This window comes from Varanus komodoensis, unplaced genomic scaffold (assembly GCF_004798865.1).
Source record: "Varanus komodoensis strain SLA01 unplaced genomic scaffold, ASM479886v1 scaffold3, whole genome shotgun sequence".
Taxonomy (NCBI): domain Eukaryota; kingdom Metazoa; phylum Chordata; class Lepidosauria; order Squamata; family Varanidae; genus Varanus; species Varanus komodoensis.
Genome location: NW_025335761.1, coordinates 14029642 through 14050444, shown reverse-complemented (window position 1 = coordinate 14050444; position 20803 = coordinate 14029642). Strand labels below are relative to the sequence as shown.

General features: G+C 38.3%; 1 protein-coding gene across 17 annotated transcripts in view; it reads right to left on the bottom strand.

Moving 5' to 3' along the window:
* GPHN (gephyrin) overlaps positions 1-20803 on the bottom strand; it is a 375414-nt gene that overhangs the window by 115691 nt on the left and 238920 nt on the right. For 6 of the 17 annotated variants that reach the window (XM_044436472.1, XM_044436474.1, XM_044436475.1 and 3 more), the window contains 4 exons: positions 18845-19045; positions 15251-15523; positions 13261-13368; positions 4223-4357 (listed from right to left, as the gene is read on the bottom strand). In XM_044436472.1, coding sequence (XP_044292407.1) covers positions 4223-4357; positions 13261-13368; positions 15251-15523; positions 18845-19045 — 717 coding nt within the window. The remainder of the gene's footprint in view (positions 1-4222; positions 4358-13260; positions 13369-15250; positions 15524-18844; positions 19046-20803) is intronic. The other 11 variants (XM_044436487.1, XM_044436489.1, XM_044436488.1 and 8 more) reach the window with 4 other exon arrangements.

The window sequence follows — 20803 nt, the reverse complement described above, 5'->3', positions numbered from 1 at the left end:
TCAAAGATGGCATGTGAATGCAGTTTTATAACCAGTTCAACCTAATAAGTACACTCCACCTTTAAGGGCAGCCTATATGTATGTTTTCAGACAGAAGTCAAATTATTCCAGGAACCATACACACATGTAAGTTTTCTACTTTTCCCTGCTCCACATATTCTTCATAAAAGTCTGTTGAGTGTGGAACTAGAGAGAGATACACAAGTGTGAACTGAACTGTATACAGATGTTGCCAACAGTGATTAACAGCGATTTCTCAGATAATGGTTGCTGGAAAAAGAGCTGCTGTGATAGTGAAAATTACTGCCTTCTACTGCTGGCTTTATGTATTTACAGCCCAGTTCACACTGACATTTCTCCATGTGATTCTGTATGGAAGGATAATCAGGAAGGATTCCTACTAGTTTGCGTGAATAAACTGGCCCTTAAACTACTAATGAACTAATTCTACTTCAAGCAAAGAATATTAAACTAAATTAACAATTGCAAACAGGCTTGCTTTTTTAAACAAAGACGGTAAGTTCCACCCTTTATAGCAGTGGATGCTCAACAGCTTGAAAGGATGAGGATTTTGTTATACCTTTAAACCCAGTGCTTTTTTTGTAAAAAAAAAAAAAAAAAAAAAAAGGTGCTGGAACTCACCTCTTGGGGTCAGTCACCCTACACACACATAAACATAATGGTCGCCGCCGGCAGTAAGCACTGAGTGCGCGATCACACGACCGATCCCAAGCTGAGCAGCGCCGACACACACGCAGCCCGCAGGCACTATTTTAATGCTTTTTGCTGCCGACCTGCTACGCCGGGACAGGGCGATTCACAATCACATGGAAAAATCCGTCAAAAAAAGGTGCCGGAATGCTGTTCCGGTGCGTTCTATGACAAAAAAGCCCTGTTTAAACCTAACATGTGCCTTTACTAAAAAAGTAGCTATTATAATTGAGTATTATATACAATTGAAATAGTTTACTCAAAATATAGTTTTGAAGAAAGTATAATGAAACAAAGAGATAAAATTGCACATATTTATTCCCTATATAAGCCAAGATTTTAACAAGACTTAAATCCCTCAGGTTAGGACAGATTTAGGAACTTATGATGTTACTTCTTCAACATTTATAATAAAAATTAAAACAGAAAAGAAAAATCTGGACCTTCCAGATGTAGTAATTTTCTATCTGCCATACAATCAGTACAATATTTAAACTTTACATAACAAGATAGCACCTGATATAATCTCAGAATTACCCATCCAGTTCAATGAGGGGAATTCTAGCATCCAAGTAAACCAGAATGGAATTCTTAAGTGGATTATTCCTCTGAGTTGCACCCCATGTCCATAAAACTGGAGTAATATATTACTATTTTAATCCTATATATGGCACTACTCCTAGTTGGAGAGTAGGCAAGCCAAGCTCAGAGTTCAATAGTAATAACTATAAACCACTAGAACATTTGGAAGACTCAAAATCTTGTCCCAACTTGTGAAAAGGATCTAGCTTTCAGCAACAAAGATTTTAAAGAAGTATTTTGTAAAAGTCTGTAAGACATCTCCACTGGGTTTTTTGAATCCACCACTGAAACAGCTTTTACTGGCTACTAGTTAAGAGAGGATATTGTAGAAGACAGACCACATTACTCTAGTACAGGGGTCTCAAACTCGCGGCCCGTGGGCCAATTGCCAGGACGGGCAGGGCATGGGGGAGGGGCCCTGCGGCCTTGAAAGCGCCGGCGGCGCCCGGGCGGGCCGCAGCATGAGCAGCCCACCCCCACTGTGGTGGTGGAATACTTGATGCGGCCCAGCCTCACCCAGACTCTACTTCCAGCGGCCCCCAGGTAAGTTGAGTTTGAGACCCCTGCTCTAGTATGATAGAAAGGGTTTTTTTTTTTAGAAAGTATTCACTGTCCTTAGTAATTTACAAGGAATACATATATATGTGGTGGGGTATTTGAGCACCTACCAAAAGAAGAAAATTGGTTTATTTGACCAAGTCTAAATTTTTCCTAACTTTTCCAGTATGACCCTTGAATCATGGATCTATTTACACCAGAGCCTAAATACAGTCTGTACTTTCTCTTTCCCAGCCATACTTGCTATTTCTCCCAGCTGTGTGAGGGTGGTGGTGGTGGTTAGAAATTCAGTGCTGGGTCCAGATCAAAAGACAGACATGTGCATGTGCATAGGTTTGGGAACTCTGGGAACAGGCTGGTATTTGACAATTTAAGAGTACATAGTTTTTAAGTCAGCAGGAGAACTGGAAGGAAAGGAAAACAGGAATCATGTAGTAGTATAAAAGACTTGGTGACTTTCTTAGTTTAGTGTTACTAACTACTTTTATATGCAGGAAGTTGGAGGTTGAATTGCAGCAGTTCTAGTTGGGAAAAAACCTGAGACAGCAGGGATGGGGAAGTCCTCTGTCTAAGACCATGAAGAGCTACTACCAGATGGAACAGACAGTAACTGGATGGATGCATCTGATTAAGCTTTTTATGATTACTGTTGCATTTGATTTAGGGGAAAGAGACTGGGTTGTCTGTTTCATTAATTAATAACAAAACAGTAATGGGTTTTAAAAGGTTTGAGTGCAAGCGTTCTAATTTGTTTTGAAATACTTCTAGTCGTGCAAGAAATAATCCTCATACAAGGGAATTGTGGTCCTTGGTTACAAAAAGTATCAGCCATTCCATCTTCCCATTTAGATTTTTTGTGTAATTTTCTCTGAAAACAATACTTTAGCATGGCTAAAGTTACTTTTTCAGACCAGATATAATAGTCTGCAAAGCATTCAAAATTCATTTTGCTTTAATTGTGTGAACTTTCCTTATGGTATCCTCCTTTGAAAGTAACCATTTGGCAATGCAAATTTTCATGTGTCTCACTGATTTTATTTTTTCTGAGTAACAGCAACAGACAAATAAATGTGAAACATTAAAATTCTGCTTAAACTCAGTTTCTAAAAACTGCACCTTTTCTACTAAGATGCTTTTTTCTACACAGAGAAATTAAGGCACAGACCTCAATAACTAAACCTATAGTTTTTATTTATCAATTCAAGTTTATTAAACTTCAAGACTTTCTTTCAATAAGGGTTTCTTGAACAATATCTTGATTTGGGAAAAAGCCCTTAATGGTAGAAACAAATTCAAGTACAATTAAACTTTAAAGGTTTAAACAAGCCTCCACATGAAGCATATTTTATGCTGTTAAGCAATAGTTGTATAATTCATAATAAATGCCCAAACAGTTAAAGATAGCTCAATGGGTATAGTTAGTATAACCTGTGGACTGAAAATGAATGGAATAAACAGATAGATTAACCATTAGAAACTTGCAATAATTTGAAGAGGCAAAGTAATTTCTGAAATCCATGATTAGTTAAATAAAATGGAATACTTGTTTCACTAAATTAACACCTCCTTAAACTGTTAATGGTTATATTCAATATGTCAGAAGGAAAAGTTTTGTGATATGAGAAGCATCAATTGAACAAAGATGAAGAATTCATGTTCTGAAGACGTCATGATAATTTATACTGGTTTTGTTATTTGTCCAACTTTACTATATCATGCTGAGTATTATTCCAAACAACTTGAATCACCTGCATCAGTAAAGTTGGTGTAAAATAATACCTAAAATACTGACTAGTCATCTCAAAGGTTGGCATTAAAAATTTCTATATAATTTAGAGTTTCCAAAAAGGAGGCAGCAAGTATCTAAGTTAGGCAAAACTGTTTAGCTTGAAAGAATTTTATATATGATAATAAGGTGGAAAATGGTAAGCTGGAGAAATACCACAGCTCAAAGAGGCGAAGCTGCCTTTACAGAAAGCATACTATTAATCTAGTTCTATTACTGAGAGGCAGGGCTATCTATACTTTCCTTGGTAAGCAAAGCACTGCAAAGATTTAAAATTATCTCCAATAAAGAAAAAGAAAATCATTTTCAGTATGAGAAGCTTTTGCATAGACTAGCAGGCTGAAGAGTAGTGGTTTAATACAACAGTAGCAATTTAGAAGAAGACCTTTCATAACCTCTTACTTGTTATCACAATATTGCTTGGGTAAAAAACATATGTACAAATGAGCTATACTAGCTTTCATTCATTTATCATTCTTACCAGAATAACCTTGCATGCAGGCTAACCTTGAGCAGCACAAGTCATTTAGGCATCAGACAAATTATGCATCCCAGCTTTGAGTGTTGGCTCAGTACTGTACTTACTTTTGGTGTTGGGCAGGAAGCAGTGGAGAGGCGAGAGGTGGCCTGGGCACGAGGAGATTCTGAAGGAGTAGTGCTAAGTGAGGCGGTATCTCGTGGAAGCACCTGAACACCACGAGATATGATGGAATCTGGAATCTAAACATAAAAATAAATTGAGTTGATTGGTCAGAAATTTTTACTGAATTATTAAATAGTTCAATATCCAAATATTTATTTTCAAAGTAACCTAGAATAGTATCTTCCCTCCATTCTTTCTCACAATTAATCTGGTAGTACTATAAACTTTATGTATTGCACACAGCATCTACTCAGGGACACTGAATGATGGAGAAAAAAAGTACTGTAGTACTCAATACAGATTGATAAAGAAGATGTCAGCTGATTCCCTATGAACCTTCCAGAAGAAGCCTCCTTGCTATGCCTTGAGAACAAAAGTTGATGTTAAGCAGCCAAGAGAGGAGCTAAGAAGGGGCGAGAGAGTTGAACTTCAGAGTTGCACCCTGAAAAGTGAGGTTCTGCTTTCCTGCCATTCTATACTAATCATGGACATTTTCTTTTCTGTACAAATGAGATCTCTTTATAAATGCATTCTTAATTTAATATTTATAGCCTCCTTTGCCATTTGAAATAGAGCAGGCTTATAATCTAAGTCCACAAGTTAGTTAGTTATGCAAGTTTAGACAAAATTAAATCATACTGAGTTCATAAGGGTTCTAGTAGGGGTCTATGTATTCTGTCCCCCATGCCCTTCAATGTCTACATGAAACCGCTGGGAGAGGTCATCAGGAGGTTTGGGTTGTGGAGCCATCAGTATGCTGATGACATGCAGCTCTACCTCTTGTTTACATCTAACCCAGGTGAGGCAGTGGCTGTCCTGAACCAGTGCCTGGCTGAGGGCTGGATGAGGGCCAATAAACTGAGACTCAAACCAGGTAAGATGGAGATCCTTTTGATGGGCTGTTTGGGTTTTCAGGTAAGTGATTTTGGCCCTGTCCTGGATGGGGTAGCAATCCCTCTAAAGGACAGGGTCTGCAGCTTGGGAGTGCTCCTTGACCCAGAGCTATCCCTGGAAATCCAGGTGATGGCGGTGGTGAAGAGTGCCTTCCTCCAGCTTTGCCGGGTCCATCAGCTGTGTCCTTACTTGGACGAACACTGCCTAACAACAGCGATACATGCCCTGGTAACCTCCTGGTTGCATTATTGTAACACGTTCTACGTGGGGCTGCCCTTGAAAATGGTCCAGATACTTCACTTGGTACAAAACAGAGCTGCCAGGTTGCTGAGGGGGGCCGGTCGTTATTCTCATATAACGCTGATCCTCTATCAGCTACACTGGCTCCCAATTGAAGCCTGGGCCCAATTCAAGGTGCTGGTATTAACTATAAAGCCCTGAACAGCTTAGGTCCAGAATACCCGAAGGATCGCCTCCTTCCCTATATGCCCTCATGCCCCTTAAGATCAGTGGGGCAGTCCTTGTTCTGGGAACCCTCTTTGAAGGACATATGGAGGGTGTCTACCTGCAGGAGGGCCCTCTCTGCAGTGCACCCAGACTATGCAATGTGCTCCCCAGAGAGGTTCACTTGGTGCTGATGTTATACTCTTTTCAGTGCCAGGTAAAGACCTTTTTATTCAACCATCATTTTAATAATCGAGGGTTTTAGATGTTTTAAGATTTTTTCTCTCTCTCTCCACAGTCACATTTTCTATTCTTTTCCTCCCTTTTCTTTTCTCTAAGTTTATGATGCATTGTTTTCTATTGTTTTAATAACTGAAGTTTTATTATTATACGATGTACTTTCATATTATGTAAGCCGTTCTGAGTGCTTGTTGGAAGGACGGAATATAAATGTTTGTAATAAATAAAATAAGAAATAAATAAATAAATAAGGGCTTATTGCTAGTTAAGTATGGACAGGCTACTGGATAATTAAATAAAAGTCTGTGCTAGTCTTAGCTAGGCCTGGGTAAATTGTGCTGTTAACAGATTGCAAAATAGGCTCAACACATACATCAATTAAAAACATAGGAAACTAAAACCTGAATGGGTAAAATGCCTCCACCACAAGTCAACTATTCTAGAGTTCTATCTCTAATGGCAAGGGGAAGGAGCATAAACAAAAATGGACATGTAATGTGCTCTCTTCTCTTTCCCTGCCCATCTTGTTCTTTCTTCCTCCCCTGCAACCACAGCCACTACCCTTCTCTATGATTAAACTATACTGAAAGGTTGGTGTTTTGTCATGTGCGCCTACATGCATGTGCAGAAGAATATTCATGTCTATGTATGTTGTTTTATTTTTGTCTCTTGATACAGCTTATTTGTCTGGCTAACATATAACAACAGGCACGTAATAAATATATCAAATAACTATTAATAATACATATAGGATTTATAAGTCAATCTTGATGCTTAGATTACTTTCAGGACAATCTGTAGTTTTATTATTTGTAGATTAAATAGCCAGTTATAAAGGAGGTTCTAAAAAGCAGGCAACACTCCTTACATCTTGACCACTTTAACTCTCCACCCCAACTGTAAAATGCTTCTTGGGTCTCTGAATCCATTTGCAATCCCTTCAGTCAGATTTTATTATTTTTTATTAATTTTATTGATATGCTGTGCTACTCTTACTTTTATCTGTATTCTATTTTATTGTTGTTGCTGTAAACCGTCCCAAGATGTTTGTGATGGGATGGTATACAAAAGTTTTAAATAAATAAATAATATAAACATTACGAGGGGCATTCAATGTATTCTCGGTATTGGGTTGATTTGCTATTGATGTGGGTAATTTAATTATTTCATTAGCTAATGACACTATCTGAGGGCATACATGCAAAATTTCAAATAAGTGTGATCATTAGTTCCCTAGTAATCCTCAGTGAAAGACGACCATGATGACTGATGTGACAATGTTGAAGAAAATCGAGTACCGTGCTGTGATTAAGTTCCTTACAAAACACGGAAAATGTCAAAAAAATCATTCACAAAGAGATGGTGGCCATTTACGAGAACTCTGCACCTTCATTATCTACTGTTCAAAAGTGGTCAAGTGGATTTAAAAGGGGCAGAGAAAGCACTGAAGATGACCCTCGCTCAGGCGGGCCGGTTACTGCCACTACGAAAGAAAATGTGAAAAAAATTGAGAAACTTGTATTGGAAGATGCCCGAATAAAAATCAAAATGTTAGCAGAGATGACAAACCTATCCATTGGTACCATATTTCCTATTTTTCATGACCATCTTAACCTTTCAAAGGTCTGTGCAAGATGGGTGCTGCGGATGCTCATGGTGCCTCAGAAACAAGTGTGAGTTGAGTGCTGTAGGGAGTTTTTAGAGCTCTGTAGTGAAGATCCATCGAGTATTTTTGACCAGACTGTTACTGGAGATGAAACCTGGGTTCATCACTATGACCCTGAAAGTAAGCAGGAGTCCATGCAGTGGCATAAAAATGGTGCTGACCCTCCGAAGAAATTTAAAGTCACTCCATCGGCCAGAAAAATCATGGGCACAGTGTTTTGGGACTCAAAGGGAATTTTATAGATCAAGTACACGAAAAAAGGTGAAACCATAAATGCAGCATCTTACGCAACCACTCTGCGTAATTTAAGAGAAGCAACTAAAGAAAAAAAGGTGGAGAAAACTGACCGCAGGTGTGTTGCTTCTTCACGACAGCATGCCTGTTCACATGGCACATGTTTCTCAGCCTCCTCCTCAGATTTCAATGAATCTAATTGTGCAATACCTGAGCTCCCACAGTGAACATCTGGCTCTGCTCATGCAACAGATCTTTGCCTATTTGTCTTCCTCAGAGTCCTTGCATCTCCACTACCCCACAACTGCTTTGAAAGTCTCCTTCAAGACAAATACTGGGAATCTATTCTGCTGGTATATGCCACTCTGGGTAAGACACTAGTTGACCCCACCCATGGCTGCTTTCATGGGGACATTGTATGGAAAAAGTTGGCTGCAGGCTGCCCATGGGTATATGGGAGCAAACATCTTTTGTTGTATGTATTCCCTGGAATATATGACTTCTGTCACTCCAGGGACAGTTGCAACCTTGGGCTTTCTAGTAGTTTGGAACAGTTATCATCTGGATGAAAAAGTATTTTCAATCAAAAGGCAGCTCTTTGACCAGCTTGAAGAACTGCAAGCAGCTTAGTAGTTTTTTAACAATAGACTTTTTGCAATTAATTAATTAAATGAAAATGAAATGTTGTTGAAAGAGGATGTAATGAGCCTTACGCTGAAGATTTATGAAAATGAAATGGACCAAATTTAGAGTGATCCATCCATCCTTGCCACCACTGCAGAAAATACCATATTTCTTGTTGCTGACTACTTAAGCTGCAGGCAGGTAAAGAAGCTCCTCATGAGATGATCTCAGGTAAAAAAAAAAACAGACTTGTACTGGAAATATGGTCATTCAGTCATCCTAATACTAAGACTTTTAGACCTCATGTTGGTTAAAACCACGACTTAAGGAACAGCTGTAGGGGAAGGAAAATCTAAGATTTGGGGACTGGACATTTTATAGCACCATCCTCACAATCAACCTTTGTGACAAGAAAAAGTCAGGAGCTGTGGCATAATCAGTTGCCCAGTTGATTTTCCACCCTCCCAAACCAAAACATTTGGTGTCACCTGGCCAGGTACCACACTTCAGGGTGGAGCGAATTCTCCTAATCAACATGGAACTTTGAAAGACTAATAGTTGGAACAGCTACACCAGCAACAGTAATAACTAAGATCAGAGGGGTAGATATCTATACCACCACTTCCCCAGAAGCTTAATCCATTACCCGCCTCCAAAATAAATATTCATATCAATTTATTTTCACCTATTGTCAACTACCTTGGAGACCTACTGCCAAGCAGAATGCTAGGCTATAAATACTTTAACATCAATAAATCAGCAACCAGGGTTTCATCTCATTACATGTCCAAATCCATGATAAACCAAGTAACCAACAACCAAAAACCAACATGTTTTTGAGCAAGCCTATAAGCAGACCTGTCATGTCTACAAAATGGCCTTGATATATATCAGCAACCCTAAATCAACTAGTATGGGAAACAAATACTCACCTCGCTATAAAATGTACAGTGGGATCTTTATATGTTTTGTGATCCGCAGTACACATTAACTATCAGTAACATTTCATAGTCTAAAATTTCATCAGCATAAATATAAGGCATTATTTAACAGAGATGCTGGAGAAATTTGCCAGAACAATTTGTTCCAAAAGATAGTTAGCCTTAGAAGCCCCCAAATTTATTAGAAGTCAGTACTTTGGTAAAGAATACTTCCCACCAAAACCATGAAGAGCTGTGAGTGGGGAAACTGTTGCTGAGGAGAAAGACCCAGTCCTGTGGAGGATCCTTTTCCCTCAAAGGTAAGGAGCATGGAGTTAGCTTTGACACTCTCAGCGGCAGTTCTCCTGGGGCAATCCTTCAACTGCTAGGCAAAACAACAGAACAAATTCTGTTTATTTGTTAAGGGAGGGGCCTTGAAAATCTGTCCCTTATATGCGAATTGTGTGTATGAGGCAACTACCACAGGAAGACTTTGAACTTGGTAAGTGGGCCAATTTTGACTAAAGGGTCAGTGTTCTGAATCTTGAGTGGCTCAGAATTTGGGGGATGAACAAGATAACCAGAGGAGAGCTTGCTCTCTATTCTTTTAATCTTCACTATATTATTTTTTATTATTATTGTTGTGGAGTCAATAGGAACAGTGTCTAATCTCTTTAAACTGCACATTAAATAGCCTTCATTTGATTTAAAATAATACAGCATTACTGAGGTAATTCAAGCTCTTGTAACGCACACCAACCATGGAATGCAGAATTTCATTATTTATTTAAGATAACTTCAGTCATGCATACGAGTAGATTCTAACAGCAGCTTTGTGCAAATGTACCCTGGGTAAATAAGCCTAAAGATGCTCCCATCTTTACCATGAACATTATTATTATGATTTCATTTCTATCCTGTTTTTCTCTTCCAAGAATCGGAAAGAGGCTTACATGGCCCTCTTCTGTTTACAATAACCCTGTGAGGTGGGCTAGGCCAAGAGTCAGTGGCTGGCTTCAAGTCACCCAGAGAGGACTAAAACCTGATCTCCTGAGTCCCAATCCAACACTCTAGTCATTCTACTATGCTGGTTGCACTCACTTTTTTAAAACTCTAAATTTCAGTTTTACCCTCAGTCTAATAATAAGGCTTTTAGTTCCTGTTTCTTTAGAAATAAAATTCAGAAGTGAGGAATCAACCCCAACAGAATATATGTTGATAACAAAGGAAGAAAGGGGTATAACAACATAAACAGGAAAGCAGTTTGAAAAAGAAGGACTCTTTAAATCTTAAAGGAACAAAAATAAATCTTCTAAATGACTTCTAAATCTGAGCACATGGGGCAGTTACATAATCTAAACTTTAATGACCTTTAACCCTCACATGTTTTGTTCTCTTCCTGTGACAAATGGATTTTATATTTCTAAATGTGCTTCTTCCCTCCCAGAAAGAATTTCATTTTTATTAGGTTAAGAAACTGTGAAAAATAAAAAATTCTGGAATTTAAGAGTAGATGATAACACTTCCCTGAAAAAGTTGATGCTCCTCTATAATTTCTGTGGTTTTTTATGCAATTAAAATTTGGAGTTTCCTGAAACTAAATTACTTTGGAAATAACCTTCCTTTTTGAAATAGAGAATTTATTCCATGAATGTGCTGCCTTCTTGTGATAAATAAATGAAATATACAGCACTTTTCCTTGGATCACAAATGCTGAGATTCTTGAACAGTATCATGTTGGCTAGGCTGTTTGCAGTTGAATATAGGGACATGAAGTCTCCACCAGCCCTACAGAATCAAGATATAAAGAACTGTATTTTCACAGTCCTTTTAATGACCATTCTGTTCTAGAAAGTATGGAAAAAAATTAAATTAAAGTTAGGCAACAACTAACCTAACCAGTTAGGACCAACCAAACATTAGGCAAGACCTAACCAACCAAAATGTCACAAAACATTACACATGATTTTGACTTCTTAGTAACTTGGAATAAATTGCAGGAGAAAGAAAAAGAAAGGAATATTATACAAACAGCAAACCTTCCTTAAGAAACATATACATAATTGCAAATTTAAAGATTTTAAATTAAAAGAATATAATGTTGCATTGCTTGAGCAAAATTAAATTTGCGAATATTGTTTCTTGATACAAACAAACATAGCTCAGGAATCAGTGTGCTTCTGCCAGGTCAAGAAATGGGTATGAGTTATAGCCAGCTTTCATGTTTTCAGAAATAGGGGTGAGCCATTACTTCTTTGTCCCAGTATTCTATGTGTAATCTGATACCTGCAGCTCCTACTAGTCACTGATTTGAGTCTGCAAACATCATCTTGAACTCAAGGACACACAATCTGCTGCAATTTCTGGTTTTCTCTTATCTATCTGCATGTGAACACTGAAGGGGGAGGCGCATCACAGCAGAATTTTTTCATGGGTGAAGGGAAGCAAGAAACTGACCTCTTGCTTCTTCTTACCTGTGCACAAGGCCCTGATAAGTTGGCTTATAATATTTACAGAAGGGTGGAAATATTAATGAAGTGTTGATCTACAGAAACCCTAGCATTACAGCAGCTATCTTTACTAAACTGAAAGGAAATTAATTTATCTCAGGCTCCAGAAGAAGACAAGGAGAAGGGAAGTGCAGCTGATGGGGTTTGTTGGCTGAATAAGCATGCAGGTAAAAGAAAACTTGTTGTTACCATGGGAATTATTCAAGCTAATATTATCCTTGTGGAAAGTGTAGTAAAATATTTTGTATGTCCATTGTGCAGAAACACTTCTTTGGGAAAAGGGGAGAGGAGACTGTTCCATCATACCTTGTGTTCCAACCCTTCCCCAATAACTCTAGGGCCAGTACTGAGAAATGCAGTTTCCTCACTTCCCTATCTTTCCCTGCTCTGTTTCTCTCCTTCTGCCATCTGTATCTCACCAAGAGGTAGGTAGCAGTGTGTGTGTGTACAGTAGTAGTAGGGAAGAGTCTGTCCCTTTCCCTCTGTCTTATATCTTAGGAGTTGTAAATGAGAAGGCAAAGGTCAATGGGAAGGAAATCTTCACTCTCCTGTTATCACTTCCATACCTTCCCAGCTGTTTCCTGTATGCATAGGGACCTGGCAGTAGAGATGGAGACATTCATTTCCTCATCACTATCGCTAGATACTATATACACAGGAAAGGACAAAGTTCTGAAGTCTAGTGATTAAATTCAATTACTGGTGTTTAGAACCCCAGCTTTCTAACACTGTCAGATACTGATTTTCAGAGTTAGAAGTTATTGTACAGACTTGAACTGTAATGTGGGGAAGCTATTTTCTGGTATGGCAGAGAAATTTGATGCCTTACTAAATGGCAACATTATGTTCACTTGAAACCATCATTCATTGCTTATTTAAGGAGGGGACACTAACACATATACAAAAGGCAAATTAGATACTTTCTACGGTTTCATTTTCTGAAACAAAACCAAAGAGGAGAACTGGAACTGGACAGAATAATATCAGCATTGGATAATCAGTAACAGCATCTACCAGAAATATTTGCCTGTAATCCAAGGGCAAGCAATTTGAAATGTAGATGCAGCTACCAAGATGCGTTTCAATGACAAAGCAGCCTTCTAGTCTCATGATAACAGAGGTACCATGATATGTGAAGTCAACAAGTTCCAAGGCTGTTTTAATACTAAACAAATTACTCAATCCTGCTCTAAACCAATGCAAAATGCTTCAATCTGGGAGTGACAAACATTTTAAAATCAATACTTAATAGCTGTAAGAAATGGTCTTAAATGCTACATACTTGATAACAACATACAGATGGGCAATTTAGAAACAGTTTGCTCATAAAGCAACATGGTATGTTACTGTGATTAGAACAATCATTTGTACCTCTTCCATATACACAGAAAGGAGATGGCAGTATGACTGCAGTTATTAGTGCAAAACCCTCTGGTGGTATGTCTTACCGGTTCTCCTGCACTGCCTGCTGCGTGATGGGAATAACAGATGAGACCAGGAATGGGATGTTCACCTTTTGCCATGATAACAGCAGAACTGGTGTAGGATGGATGCTTCTAATGTACAATACATAACAGCTATGAATATAGTGACAGGAAAAACATAAAACTAAACAAGCAAAATGACAGAGGGAACAAGGGTGAAAACAGGTGGCATATCTAAATGTAGGGTGTTTAAATGAACACAACCAGTTTAGATCTCAGGTATTTTCTTCTTTTTACATTTGCTAGTATTTCAAAACTTTCTGGGAGAGTTCATGTGTAGTATAACTGTAGCTCCTTGCAGTATGGCACACCTGTAGGAGTAGAGTCTTATCCAATGACCCATACCTGAAACCTCTGTCTACTACTCACATGGTGTCAAATCTGGAGGGAAGGGAATTAAAGCGTACTTGATCCATCAACCTTCCTCCCTGTCAGGGGATAGAGGTATAAACTGTTATCTTCCTCAGCCTCCTGCTTCTCTCTACCAGATGAAGTACTAGAAGCTACAAGTCTTACAAGAGATTCATAATTTGTTTGTGGAATAGCCCAAGACTTCCAGTGGGCACAGCTGCATCCCCAACATGGTAGCAACCAGATTACAATTTACTACATCACTTAACTTCAGTACTTTAAAAGGACCTGTATATGCTGCCATAAAAAAACAACAACCATATTGATAATTTCCTTGCCTGGATTGTGCTGACAAGGAAACTTCACATCTCTGTAACTAGGAGTGGTGAGGCCATGATCTCACAAAACAACATGATGAATTATGAATACAAATTTAGCTTCCACTGGTGATAAAAGACTGACTGCAGCATGTTTTCACTCATGTGGAATATATTTTTAAGAGAAATATTACACATGTAGAAAACAATTACAGCGTAGAGATGATTTGAAGACTCTGAACCCTGATTTTAATATTTTCAGTTGGAGTGCAAGCTTAATAAAGTGAGAAGTAATAGGTTTCAGGCTATCACTGCAACCACTGCAATCACTGCTTTCCCCCAGACACTTTGGCTACAATCTTACACATGCTAACCTGGAATGATGTTCCAGTGAACTCAATGGATTTATCCCTGACTAGACAGGAATAAGATTGCATTACAGGGTCCCCACTGTAGAGTTCAACTCTAGTTTTCCAGGGCTCAGATATTTCAAAATTTGGGTCAAACTCTGCACTACTATTTTAATTGGATGAAAGGATGTTTAGCAAAAATTAATTCTTCACATATACGAAGATATTTATGTCAATAAAGTTTATTTAAATTTCACTGATTTTGTAAAAGTGAAAACTGATGTTCAGAAGTTTGGGCTGCAAGCTCAGGTCACATCTGAATCTAAAGATTCACAAAAGCAACTGCAATCTTGACTGTTGTAGTTGCTGTTATTATGCAAATCCTTTCACTCAATCCAGCTCCCATCTTGCTCACCCAGTGGGGTCTGTGGTGACTTTCCAAAGGCATCTACTGCAGAGATATAATTACATGATGATTAATAATCTAAAGTTACCAGAACTACAACATTGCTGCATAATTGGTGGTTTGAATGAAAAGGAATGGTTTGAAACCTAAGAAACATTGGATTCATGCAGCAGGGATTACCTGTCCCTTCCCCACCTTGGCTGCTTTCTAAGCCCATTGAAAAACTGCTCCTGATGTTGCAAGAGCCCCAGGAATGGAGTTCAGTGCGGCATGGTGCTGCAGCAGGAGAGGAAAACTGACAAAAATGCATGGCTTGGACATGGTTAGATTTAAATCATTGTATTTGATGCAATGAAAAAATGAAGGAAAATTATGTTATATATAGAGAAAAAATTTATGATTAAACACTGAGACCTTTTATTGTTGAAACTACAGGTTGACACATCAAATGTGTTCCTAAAAGGTAACTTTTTTGGGAAAGTACCTGAGATAGAAACTGATGTGCTCCTTTGCACAGGACCTCAACTCACCTTAGCTGCAATGGCTGCAGCAGTTATATGCGAGGAGGAACTATCCTCTGTTGAAGCAACTCCACTATCTTTTTTCTCTTCCTCCTCTTCCTCACACTGTACACCTTTGTCTTCTGTCTGCTTGTGTGGGCTGATGGTTGGAGGAGGAGAAAGTGGTGGTGGTGGTGAAGGTAGATCTTCAAGTTCATCATGTACCTCTTTTACTTTAACAATGGCATCCCGCAAAAGGTCAATGGCATGAGGTAGGGCTGGCAGTATAAACTGAAAGCATTCCTGTGCACAATGAGAAAAATGACAATGAAGACTTACCTAGAAAAGATAATAGCTATCGAGCAGTTCTAATATCATAATCAAATAGAGATCTGAATTCACTTCTTGTTTTATGTATATATTATGCATGTATATATTATGAATATTTCCTATAGCTGTTGACATCTTTATTTTTCTATCTCACTTCACAATGTGTACACCACCGTTCTACTCACTAGGCTTTCCTTTTAAATATCTTTCTCGTCATGAGCTGCAGCATGTGAGAAATCTGTGGCTTCATAAATTCTGCAAACAGAAATTCTAGGCAAAGCCACTGTTAAAGTGTTTGTTTTTTCCACAATAGTTCATACCAATTAAAACAATACAGTACTTGTGTTATTGCTTAATCTAATTCTTTATATTTTCATTCTCTTGACTATACTTTTGACTATGTATACAAAGAGGTGCCTTAATTTTACATTTAACACACCTCACAAATCACCTTGTTAACTACTTCTTAGCAATATTTTTTGGTTTTGTCTATACCACAGTCAGGTGCAGTCAGTACCTATCTTATTGTTGCATATACGGAGAGGAAAAGTTGAGAAAATATGTCTGGACTACAAGTATGCCATCAGTCCCTGGGACTAGATTTGATCAAAGTGGGACTTGGCTCTGTCCAAATTCAACTTTTTTAATACACTAAGCCACACGGACCAATTCTTGTTCACACATTCCACCAAATCTGAAAATGGGAATTTTATATTGGATTTATCCTCAAATCTTATTGTGAGTTTTCAGAATAAATAACTTTCTCTAATATTGCCTTTGCAAATGACTTCTTTGTTATGCACTGTTGTTCCCAACTTATGGTGACTCCATGAATGAAAGCCCTCCAAAATGCCCTGTCCATGACAGCCTTACTCAGCTCTTCTAAGTTAAAGGGAATGGGTTCCTTTATGGAGTCAATCCATCTCATATTTGCTCTTCCTTTTCTTCTTCTGCCTGACATTTTCTAGCATGATTGTCTTCTTTAGTGAGTCCTGCCTTCTCATGATGTGTGGTAATTACTAGTTAAGTCCTTTTTAATGTGTTTCTACTGGTTGAGTTTTTTCTCCTCCTAAGAGAACATAGATAAAGATGTCTTATACTAAGAAAATCCACTGGAAAATCCAGTACTGCTCTACTACCTAAGGTTTTTTTTAAAGAATTTGCAGGGGCAGGGGGAACTGAAGATGAGGATATTGAACCAGGATTTGAACCCGGATATAAAACTAGTGCAACATGACACAAAAATGAGCAAGAAAAATACAGAAGAATAAAAATTGCAGGAGCAAACAGTAGCTGAAGATAGCAAGTAATACTATTTCCATTTATTTACCAACAAAACCCTTAAACACAACCTCTGATGATAAATTCAGGAAAAGAGCAGGTTTGCCCAGAGCAAGGCAGTCCTTAAGATGACCTCATTTTATGCTGATTGTACACTCTTGTTTTAAATTTAATACTTATTGGTAGAGCACATAATACTAAAATTAGGGTAGCCCAGATCAAAAGAATGAAAGAAAAATTATTGCTTGTTAAGACACTGGCTTATTAATTAAGTTCTAATATGATCCTTATTTTCTACCCTTCCACCACCCTTAGCAGTTTCTGTATCAAGTTCAATAAGGTAGAAGAAAATAAATGTCACCTTAAGAAGTAACAGTGACTGAAGTAACATAATGGTATCTGGTTACTAGAATTTCAAGTTTGTGATTAGTGCTACTTTTTCATCAGCATGCTCTTCCTATCTCGTATTATTTCTTGCCATTTTATGTAGTTCTTTCTTTTATATCCACTGTACTTTGCCTGACTATTCCTATACTGATATTCTTCATGAAATATTATTGGCATAGTGTAGTGCCCATACATTTCTACTTACTCCAAATGAATACCCTTTCTTCCAAGTACTTAAAGGAGATATGATTCAACACTCTAGACCACCCTTCTCTAATTTGGTGCCGCCAAACTAGGCACTACAATTCCCAGCATCCCTGACCACTAACCATGCTGTTTAGGAGTTGAACACTAAACATGTGGAGGGCACCAGGTTGGATAAACTTGCTATTGTTTTTCTCTCCCTCATCCCAAGTCTTTGGTATTTGTACTGGACAATTTCTTCCTGTTCCATCTTTTCTTCATTTAAATAAATAAGAGATGAAACTTGGCTAGGTGGGTGGCATTTGGAAAAGTTATCTATTCATCTTTTATTCCTTCATGTGCTTCCACTGAAGCTTTCAAATGTATGTATTTCAACTTCACCTATTAAAAATATAAGACTAAAAGAAGAGCCTTGATGAATCAGACAAAAACTTTGTTTAGTTCAGCAAGACTGATAACCACTGAAAGACATTTCTTCCACAAATTTGTCTAATGCCAACTAAGCCAGAGGTCATTCCCTCATCTTCTGGCTGTTAATTCCATACATTAGATGTAGTCTGAATTATTTACTTAAGTCTGCCTTGAATCTGCTGCCAATTAATTTCATACAATGTCTCTACAAGGGAAAAAGATGCACAGAGAACTTCTAGACATAGGAACCAGGAATGATCAGCTTCTAGATTGTCAGAGTCATTTTTTATATAGCAGTCCAAGAGCCCAAAAAACTAGAATTATGAAGTGGCTCCATATGCAGGAAAGTTTCATTTTAAGTCAATAATCATATTATATAAACTGAAGGGGACCCTGAATCAAAATTTCATCTTGGTTTATTATTGATAGATAGCATGAAATGGAGAAAAGAAAATATGACAAGAAAATTAGTTTTGTTCAATAAAATTCATGCCCCAGGCAGGTCTAAATCATAGAGAACAAGTTGGAAAATTGCTCTAGAACCATAGCAGTAAAAACAAGATGTCTGCAAATATAAACACACATGAACAACTGGAATCAAAAGAGGAAAGTACGGCAAACAATAACCACGTATCATGCTCAAGTGTAAAATTATAAAAGTAAAGAGAAAATACTGGTGTGGGGGGGGGGATGCGACTTGTGCTAGCACAAGGCTGTGTTGATAATGGGTGTTTTGTTTTACTTTCTTTACCTACATTAAACTTTATCAGAATACTGTGGTATTATTTTCTTTCACTAACTGTCTTAATTTGTTTTTGTTAATAATTGTCTTAAATATCATCTATGGGAATCTATTATAAAGTAACTGTGATATTTGTGAATGATTCAGCATCAGGAAAAACACATCTCTCTGAAGCCAGGCACAGACAGAAAGCAAGTCTGTCAGCAATAAGCAGAGAGACTACTGAATTAATTTATTATCCTTAATTTAACTCTTTCAGCTGCACATACCTGTATCTGATAATCTGAGTGGCTCTCTGTGCAGTCACACAAATGGGATATCAGCATGTGCAGGCCAGCTGAGATATCTTCCAGAGTTTCTTCAAGAGCACGAGGCTTGCTTCCCACTCCCCTTAACCAATGGTTTCCCTCACCTTCACTCATGCAGAAGGGAGGAGGGGCACACCAGCCCCCAGTTTCGTCCTGAAAATGCTGGGAAGGCCAAAATAACAACAGGTTTTCAAGACAGGTTTCTTACCTGTAACTGATGTTCTTCAAGTGATCTTCAATGCAGTCACACACATGGAAGCTGTGCTAGCACAGAGCAATATCTTAGAAACGTCTAGAATTTAGAAAAATGGAGTAGGCATTCTAGCCCCATCCCTCAAGAGGGAAGTCCCCATGTGTGCATGTCATGAAAGGCATAAAAATACCTTCTAACTCAGTTCCTTCTTAACCACCACAACTCAGACAGTCAAACTACAAGCGTGCAGTGGGGAAGGAGTGTGGATTGTGGGATTACACAGAAGATCACCTGGAAAAGTCAGTTAAACAACCCATTTTTTATGTGGTTGCTGTACAGATGTGCTTATGTGAGACTAGTAAGGTAAGCTACAGATGATTAGGAATGATCAAGGGAGATGAAGTTTAATACCAAGGAGACCTGCTTGACTTGCTTAAGGATTTCATCTGTCTGAGCCTAACATCATTTTGGCCTTTTAAAGAAAGACTGTATTCCAAGCCTTCCAAGACTGAACAGTAGTGAATAATAGCCAAGTATAATAGCATAGCACAATAGAACCCCAAATTATTTTCAGTTCAGTCAGCTGGAAAGTTCTCAGTACTGATATGCTGTTTAGCTAGTTGAGAGGCCTTTAATAGGAATACTTTAACAAGCAACCTCTGGTCACTGGGCAAACTATCTAAAAAAGTACAAGAACTTCTGTCACAGATGTGAAGCAGATGTCAACCAAATAAAGGGCATTGTTCAGTTATGGCACCCCACTTATAGAATGCTGTCCCCTAGTAATTTCACCCGAAGCTGACCTTGTTATATTTCAGACATGGGGAGGCAGCAGCAGCAGCGGGGTTTTACTCCTCCAAGCATTTAAGATACTGACCTTTTGGATTTTTAATCTGCTGTTTTTATTTGGTATTCTGGGTTGTTTAGTGCCTGTATTTTTATCTCAAGTTTATTAGTTTATATAATTTTAAATGAACATGGAAGCAATTTCAGTGAAATGTAGTATATACATATTTTCAATAAATAAAAACAACAGCTTTTATAGAAGGACTTGTGGGTTGAGTTAAGCCAATAACCAGAATTATGAATGGAAAAACAGGAAGAGCTGAAACACTCAATGCTGTGTGGGCACTACAACAGACACACTCAGTATTGGGGTGGTACTTAGAAGGAAGTAGGAACCACTGTTGGTGTAGCAAATGGGGTTATTATAAAGAAACAAACTGACATAATGACTATGAAAGCCAGAAGTGTAGGCATAGCAGAAATGGGAGCCACGGCAGAACTGCAGCAGTGATAGGCAAATTAGCCACAAACCAGAGGGTGACAATCTCCTCTGACATTGATGTAGTAGTGAGTAAACATTAACACTGTGGTTGATGGATGAGAAGGTGGCTGATGGATTCTAGAAGCAGAAAATGTTCAGATCCTTATAACAATGATAAAGGAAGTTCTGATGTACACAGATGTGACAAATGATGGTTCCTACGTGCAACTGGAACTCACATCATAATTACAAGCCTAGACATTAAGTTATCCATCTGAGCTACCTGTATTTTGGAGTGAGGAGCAAGTGTGAGTATGGGTGAGTAGGCTTGCATGTTGGCACAGAGCATGGCAGCATGGGGAAAATGCTATTCTAGTGAGTGAGCAGTTGCTACTTCTGAGCAGAAAACGTACACAAACAACCCCAGGAGCAGTTGGCCGAGGCCATGCCTAGGGGAGTG